Consider the following 8,583-nt stretch of genomic DNA (forward strand, 5'->3'; position numbering starts at 1 on the left):
GGCTGTCCATCCAACAAATTTTTCTTGTTTTTCTTGTTTTCCTTGCTTACTACAGGAAAGAAAGTAGCTTGCTTAAAAACAAACTGTATTTTATTTGTTAGTATATTAAAAGAACTCTCTATTTGCATGTGAAATAACATAATGTGGAACACAAAACGCCTTTTTTTTTTTTACCATATTAAAAAGCTTTAGTCTTAACATTTTGTTATACAGGCTACATTAATATTTACAAGGTGAAATCCTAAGAGAATCTATGCTCAAAAAAAGCAGAATGCTTTTGGAATATTTTCATTTTGGGGGGAGGAGAATTATATTCTGGAACTAACAAAGTAAAGTATCTTAAACTCTAAGCAGAAATGGGAAAGTTTAAATTTTGTCCTAACTGATAATGCTGAGAACAGTTAAAATTTCATGAATTCAAAGCAAGAGTCCGCAGAAACATGTGTAGAGAAGCATTTAAAATAAGCTCTTTTATTTGATAAAAATACAAATGTTGCGCATAAAAATAATAGCTCCGAGTATCTCTTCTGTGAAAGGCAAAATATCAACATCCTAAGTAGCTTCTAGTGACAAAACACAAACCAAGGGGTTTTTTGTCTTATTTTTCATGGCCTTTGTTCAATGTACAGCACAAAATGCCTGTACCTCTTGCAGCTTTTAAAAGCCAGTAACGTAAGTTTCTCTGCTCTCAGAATTGGTAGTGATTACTGGTTTAGTAGTATTCAGTGAATTTTAAAGATCTAAAAAATTCTAGAATTCTTCCTTTAGTTCCATTATATACTTTTCTCTTTCAGCTCAGAAGATAAAATAACTGTTCATTTCATAAATCGTGATGGTGACAAACTAACAGCCAAAGGAAAACCTGGAGATTCACTGCTGGATGTTGTTGTTGATAATAATCTAGACATAGATGGTTTTGGTAAGTAGATTCACCAAATACTGTATTTAGTTTATAAAAATTAAGTTCTGTTACCAATTTATTCATAAATATTTCTGTAATCATTTAAGTTGGAAAAAACCTTTAAGATCACAGAGTCCAGCCATAAATTAATATTTATTTATTAATTTATTTATAAAACCTAGCTGTATTTTATATGGATTTCCTCTCCATTTTTTTTTCCTGCAGGTGCAGAGAATATTTTGGGTCAGATTCTAAAAAAGTATTTGAGTGTTAAAGGAAAGAAATATGGATAGAGTGCTCTCAAGGTGGAATCTGAAAGATACCACCTGCAGACTCTGCAGAGCTGGAAGCTTCTGGAGGCAACACAAAGCTGGTGTATTTCTAACTGTCTGGTTACTTCCTTATTGCCATACTGTCTCTATTCACTGTCAGGCTTTTTTGTAGCACAGATTTACTGTCCTGTTTTGAATGTTAAGTGTAACAACCAAATCTGTGTCAGTGTAGCAGGAAAGAGGAAAAAGCCCAGTTCTTTAATTACTGGGGTACAGGAGACCAGTGCCCTAGTGAAATTCTAGCTTGGTACAGGTTCTGTTTAAAATGAAAATAGGAGAAAGATGTAACACCTGCCTATTCCTTCAGATTTTTTCACTTTGTGTAGTTGCATTGAAATTGTGAGATTCTGCCTCTTCAAAGCAATGGTATTTGGTAATGGCAGTTAAATACCTCAGGACAGGTATTTACATAAATAAGAGATTAAGAATTAATGGTACAGACTAAAGCGGGAAGCAGAAGTACAGTTTGCGTGAATGAATGCACAGCATGGAACCGTTAAGAGGAAAAAAGTAGGCTAATGTAGCACAGTTTGGAATTGGAGATGTATTTTGTTTAAGTGCAGGTAAATTTCACTGCTAATAATAAAATATTAAAGATAAGTCTGAGAATTCATATCTAGAGTTGCATACATCTGGGGAGAAAGACTTATCTCTTAAAGGCTAGTTTATCCCAACACATTATAGATTTTTATGTATCACTTACTTGGTCATACAGGCTTATGGATAGACTGTTGGAGTGGGTCCAGAGGAGGGCCACAAAGATGCTCAGGGGCCTGGAGCACCTCTTCTGTGAGGACAGGCTGAGAGGGTGGAGTGTGTTCAGCCTGGGAGGGTTGAGTGTGTTCAGCCTGGAGAAGAGAGGGCTCTGGGGAGACATTATAGTGGCCTTACAGTACCTGAAGGGGGCCAAAGGAAAGCTGAGGAGGGTCTTTTTACAAGGGCCTGTGGTGATAGATGAGGGGCAACGGTTTTAAACTAAAGCAGGGTAGATTGAGATTGGATGTTAGGAAGAAGCTCTTCCATGAGGGTGGTGAGGCACTGGAACAGGTTGCCCAGGGAAGCTGTGGATGCCTCGTCCCTGGAAGTGTTCAAGGCCAGGCTGGATGGGGCTTTGAGCAACCTGGTCTAGTGGGAGGTGTCCCTGCCCATGGCAGGGGACTTGGGACTAGATGGTCTTTAAAGTCCCTTCCAACTCCAGCCATTCTATGGCTGTTTCTAATTTACAGTAAATATTCTTTCAGTTTGTGTAAATATCAGCCATGTTAAGGCGTTGTGGTAAAGTGGAAAAAAAAAATGAAAAGATAATGCTGTGAATAAACAGAAGCCAAACTAAAAATCTGAGATACTGTAGCAATATATAATTATAATATGCCAATCCCATTTCAATAATTATTTGCTAATGAAATGTACTAGGGGGGAGAAATAATGCAGTGTAAATAAGTAAAAATGTACGTTCTCTGCTTAGAAGAAAAAGTACTAAGGGAAAAAATGTAAAATACAAATCTTACCTGGTAACTTCTATCACTAGGGGGCATCCCATATGCAGTAATAATAATAGAAATTTCTTTGTAGAAAGACTTACCAAACTGTTGAATGATTGAACTGCACTCAGTCAATTTGTCACTGCTAGCTTTACAATTGCTGAAAGACCTTCCACTCTTCAAATAGATCGCTTGGAGTTCTCTTCCCTGTACTCCTTCTCCTCTCACCCCTTTTGCCTTCCCCAACATTAGAACTCTTAAATGCTTATATGACAAATTTTACATTATTTGACATTTTATTTAAACTCTGCTTTTTCACGTGTTTATATGTACTTGAAGATGCAATCTGTTTTACAAATCAAGTCCTCTGCTACAGTGTCATGCTTGCTTTGAATATATGCTGTTAGTATCATTACTACATGTAACAGCCCCGTGCTTTCTGTGTGGTTCTTGTGGTCTGGTGATGAATCCCGCTGTTTCTTTTCACAGCAGTGGTTATATGTACAGCCTTGCTTCCCTCTGTTTCCACATGAGTACAAAGGTGATGTGGTCACTGTACTCTTGGTTCTGCTTTCCCTGGAAATGAGTAAATAAATGAAACTTGGCTAATGTGTTACGTGCTGCTATCTTACAAATTTAAATCAGAGGTGAGGGTTTGTGTGCCCCAACCTCAGTCTTTGCCCAGATATGAAGAGTTCAGCTCTTTCCTCTTGAAGCTGCATGTTTCTTTTTCAGCAAAGGGGAGGGCTCGGTGTCAGCCCTATACAGAGCCAGAGATAAATTTGTTGCTCTTCAAACTTTTACTGTCCTGCGATGACCTAATTGCCTTAGCAGGTAGAGGTAGCTGATGCATATTCTATTCAACTCTGGCAAATCACTAGATCCTTGGCTTGGGCTGGATTGCCTAGTAATATGTGCAGCCTCTTTAATGCAGAGAAAACTGTCTCTCTCTAGGCTGACTGCCTTTGTTGCTGTGAATTAGTCTTCTGCTGAAAGAGAAGAACTACAGAGTGTAAACTCTCTCCTTCCTATGCTTCCTAGGAATTTTTTGTATAGCAGATGTCTTCAGTTGAGCTTCTTCAGGAAACCTTTTCAAAACCATGGGAAAGAGGGGGACAGAAGAATTAGCCTTGGAAATAAATTGAGTAGTGGTGATTGACAGCATTGTCTGCTTTTGCATTCTTAATATTAGAAAACTTTCTCTTTAAATGGTAAAAAGGAAATTAGTTAAGTATTTTAAATGCAGCATTCAAGTAAATCTCAATGATTAGGAACTGTAGAAATACTGTTGACAGTTGAATGCAGGGTAGATACATGAATGTGACAATATATGAGATACTTCTTGAGACAAACTTCATGTATAGAGGGCTACTGAATTCTGTAATTCTGTTTTAATTTGAAACTTCAACTTTCTGTTACCGTGATTTTTTTTTTTTTCTTTAGGTGCATGTGAAGGAACTCTAGCCTGTTCAACTTGTCATTTAATCTTTGAAGACCACATATTTGAGAAACTAGATGCAATTACTGATGAAGAGATGGATATGCTGGACCTGGCATTTGGCCTCACAGAAACGTAAGGCAACCTGACGCTTCACTACATCAAAGCACGGAAAGAAGGGTTTGCAGATGGGGCAGTCCAGCATTCTTAGAATGCCTTGATCAGCTTTTAATGACTAGCTGGATTCTGTTACGCAAATGGGACTGCCAAGTTTAAATATTGTTTATCTGAATTCATGTTAAAAAGATGTCAGTATTGGGTTTCTAACTGAAGAGTGGCAGTTGCCAGTACTTGCTGTGCAACAGTGTCTTATGTATAAGTGTCAGATACTGGAGTATGATCAGTTCCTTCAACAAAACTTTGCTGCTGCTGTTGTGTGTGATTTTTCTTGTTCTTGTTTCCCTTCCCTTCTGTTTTCTGTCTCCAGTAGTCAGTAGCTAGTTAAGTTATTTTATTAATGTTTTTATGCTAGTATTTTAGTTTTGGTCAGATCTTCTTTTCACAGAATCACAGAAGGGGTGAGGTTGGAGGGGACCTCTTGAGGTCATCAGATCCAACCCCCTGCTCAAGCAGGGCCACCTAGAGCCGATGCCCAGGACCATGTCCAGATGGCTTTTGAATATCTCCAAGGATGGAGACTCCACAACCTCTCTGGTATTTATGTACATTGATAAGATCCTCTTCCTGAGCGTTCTCTAGGATAAGCAGTGTCCCCACTTGTCGTGCTTTGACTCGTGTCAAAGTGCACTTGGTGCACACAAGCCAGATTCACTTTCAGGTGAAACTAATCCGAAAGTGCCCTCTGATTGCAAGTAGGCATTTCAGTGCATAGAATTAGACTAGTAACCCTCTGCTCTACATCTCCCCCACCAACACACACCTCGTCGTTAGCGTGTCACATCCTTGTCACAGACCCTTTCCTAGTGGGCAGTGCTACTCACTGGTGTACACGTAGCCTATATTGCAGAACGTACCCATGTGAACAGGAGGTAACTGTACCTTGCAGGGTCTTGTAAGCTCTTTCCTTCATGCTGCAGTAGAACTGCTTGTTGAAATTTTTGAGAATCTTTCCAAGGATGTTAAAAGGCTTTATACCTGACCTGTGTAGCACAGGGGGTTTTATGTCTCTGCAAAGAAGTGTTCTGAATTAACTTGTTTATCTCCTTATACCAGTAGTGGGAATCTTGTACTAATTGTTTCCACATGAGAGTACATTTTTTCTCACTTCAGCTAAATTTTAACTTTTCTAGGAGGTTGTTGAAGGTAAAGAAGTCAAGATATGAGAAACTTGTTTCAGCTTCTCTTGTTTTATCTTTTTTCCTGTTTTCCAGATTGAAGAAATCATTAGCCTATTAAGTGTGAGTTTGTTTCACTCTTACTGTCTACTGTAATTCTTCTAAGAGTAACTTTCAGATTCTGGGCCAAACCAACTCCTAAATAGCTCTGGAGGCCAATGTTTTAACAAAAAAAAAACCCACTTTTTTCTTTGTCTATCTTTCATTTAAAGGTTTAAAGCAAGGAGTTTTTACTTAAGAACAGTAGAAAGTCAGAGCTCTCTGTAAATATTCCTATTTTCTTTCAAAGCTCTTCAGACCAAATTATGTTTTAGATCCTCTGAAGACATTTATTACTTCTGTCAGGTTTTCCTAACATCATCTGTTCCTCCTATGGCCAAGGATCTTCTGTGTGTGTGTGTGAGAGGATGACTTTTTTTGGAAGGCAGAGCTTTAAGTGACTGATATTTGCTGTAGGTTACCTCGTCTCCCGTGCTGACAAAAACTTGTGTAGTGGAGATGCACTACTACGCTCTGTCACAAGTGTAAGAATAAAAGCTTTTTCTTGTCAGTCACTCTGTAACTGGGAAAATTTCAGCTAGCAGCTACCAGGAGAGCTTCCGTTTTATAAAATGAGGGACTAATTAGAAAGGTAAAAGTGGAGTTGTGGAATTGTTTTGATTAACTGTAGAATAGTAAAGATTTTTTTAAAGTAGTAAGATGGGGGAATGCAAATGCTGGCAAGTCAAATGTTTAAAAAGAATACTGAAGAGGAAAAGAAGCTGAGAAACAGCTTGCTGAAAACCATAGAAATGTTTTTCTTTCCAGCCTATTGGCGGTGGGAACTTGTCTGCAAGAAGAGCTAGTGGGTGATACAGAAGGTGCACTTAGAATATAAAGAGATAACATAAAAGTTCTTTTGCATTGCTGTATCTAGAGATGTTACGGGATGTCCAAATACTGGAAGGTTTCTTTGCAGATGTCTTCCTGGAGTATCTGCCTGAAACTGATGTGTCCATAGCAAATCAGTAAAATGAGTAGTAACATATGGTAATCATGGGTAGTGTCTGCCCAGGAGTTGTATGGGAATTCAATATGACATTTCTGAACTACTGCCTGTAAGGCTTAATTAGTTGGTTTAAAACTGCTTCTGCATCAAAAGAATGGGAGGTAGCAACCCAGCTTTTAAAATTAGATCGCTGGAACCAAAGAACAGTGAGTCTCATTCCAAACTGGACTCATTAGTCACATGTCTAAGGACTGTTGCTTTTTTTTTTTATAGTTTCTACAGCGTAATGGTAAGGAAACAACTCAACAGAATTTTTGCAGAGGAATGTAGCAGACATGAGAGCTCTTCAGAAGAGTCACTGAGTGTGAAGAAATACCTTACAGTTCATGTAGTTTACCAAGGTCCAGAAATCCTTTACTAAGTTTTGAGTTGCAGTGGGGTAAGAGCTAAGGCCCTATAAAGGATGGTAATTGGTTAAAAAAAGTGCCCACACTTGTCTTTCAACCGGGTAGATGTATTTGCCTGTCTGATAAAAGTATGTGCTCAACAGTGTGATCTAAGTGATGGGTAGTAGGCTTTATATATTGAGCGTGTTTGTGAAAGTCTTGGGAGAAGAGAATGAAGAGTTACAGTGGTAACTTTGCATTCTTGAAATAAGCTGTCAGCTAGCTAGTGTCAGCTTAATATTTGGTGGGGGGGAAAAACAACAAAAAAACTCACCTCAGCCTCCAAAACCAAAATAAAAAACATGGGGAAGTCTGGTTAAATATGTATAAAACAATAAATACTGTGGAAAAATTTGAATAGGAGGAGGTAGTTTGTTTCTTGCTGTTATTTAATGCTGCCTAGTTTGAGTTTGTGGGGTTGTTTGGTTTTTTTTTACTGCTGTGTAGCAGGCTCAAAACAAAGGGCAGTGTTATTTCACCTGAAGTGATTCCATTGCTGCACTGCAAATTAGCGTTGATCATAGTAAAAAACAGGCACTTCAGTAAAATTAGGCCTTAGGGGCAATTCTACATATAAATACCAGAAGTCTCATCTCTCCAGGAGATTTCATTTCTGAAGCAGTTCCCAGAAATGCATATTAATGAGATTTAATCTTCTGGTGATGTATGTATTTATGCGAACATTCCAGTAATTTGAAGTTGATGTATACAGCTATTTACATACAAGTATTACTTTCAAATATAGTGCTGAATCGGGAGCTTTAACAACGGTTGGTCACTACATGCTTGTAAGAATTCTGTATAGATATTAACATAGTGCCATTTTTTACAATATTTCTGCCTACATTCCTATACTCATTAAATTATTCAACTGGTGCTACAGTACGTTACCCGTCCTTGCTGATGTTTAAGTATTCTCTCCTTAAGTGCGAAGGCATGGACATTGAATTAAAGATATCCCAGCAATCTAAGTGGCTTGTGTGGTCTGCAGGATTTTGTTGTGGCATTAAATCTTTTGATTTCTATTGCTCACATACAGCAGTTCATGCCGAATGATAGGTAGGAAAACAAAGGATTGCATCTCCTCATGTGTTATGAGTATTTTATCCTTCTCCCTCTGTTTCTTGTCTTTTCACTCTTACCTTTCTGGTTTAACGACCCAATCTTGAGTTGTTTAGTTTGAAGACACTGGACTCTGGATGGGTTTGGCCATGGTTTTTCTGAGGCTTTCATTCAGATTTGTTGCCTGCATCTCTTCAGAGATGCCAAATTTCCCTTGGGACATCAAGTGTCATTCCCTGCACTTGACTTGAACTCTTGGTGACCCCTTGAAAATGGAAGGGTCACCCTTATTATATGTTGCCTCGGTGAGTAGGAACTACATTGTATCCAACTTTCCAATGTACTGGACCCCGTTATTTAACGTAAATTGTGATTATTCCCACGTATATCTGTGCATTGATGCAGGTAGTTCACTACTGCTCTCGATGAAGACCATGCACGAGAGCGCCTGTTTCTAGGTAGTAATTTGTTTGAGACAGCTCAATGTTGGAGGCGTAAGGGGGGAAATGCTGTCAGGTAGATGATTGGTGAGAACTAATGACAACGTCGTATTTACCTACAGATCACGTTTAGGCTGCCA

General features: G+C 38.5%; 1 protein-coding gene across 1 annotated transcript in view; it reads left to right on the forward strand.

Annotated features, from left to right (window-relative positions):
* Positions 1-768: 768 nt before the first annotated feature.
* Positions 769-8,583, forward strand: part of LOC104271676 (adrenodoxin, mitochondrial-like) — a gene marked incomplete at its 5' end in the record, with an annotated part of 7,940 nt that continues 125 nt past the window's right edge. Inside the window, 4 exon segments of the mRNA XM_009866415.1 lie at positions 769-919; positions 4,158-4,287; positions 8,566-8,581; position 8,583. The exon segment at position 8,583 is cut by the window's right edge and continues 125 nt beyond it. Of these exon segments, the coding sequence (XP_009864717.1) occupies positions 769-919; positions 4,158-4,287; positions 8,566-8,581; position 8,583 (298 nt within the window).

The sequence above is a fragment of the Apaloderma vittatum genome, unplaced genomic scaffold, assembly GCF_000703405.1.
Source record: "Apaloderma vittatum isolate BGI_N311 unplaced genomic scaffold, ASM70340v1 scaffold14380, whole genome shotgun sequence".
NCBI lineage: Eukaryota > Metazoa > Chordata > Aves > Trogoniformes > Trogonidae > Apaloderma > Apaloderma vittatum.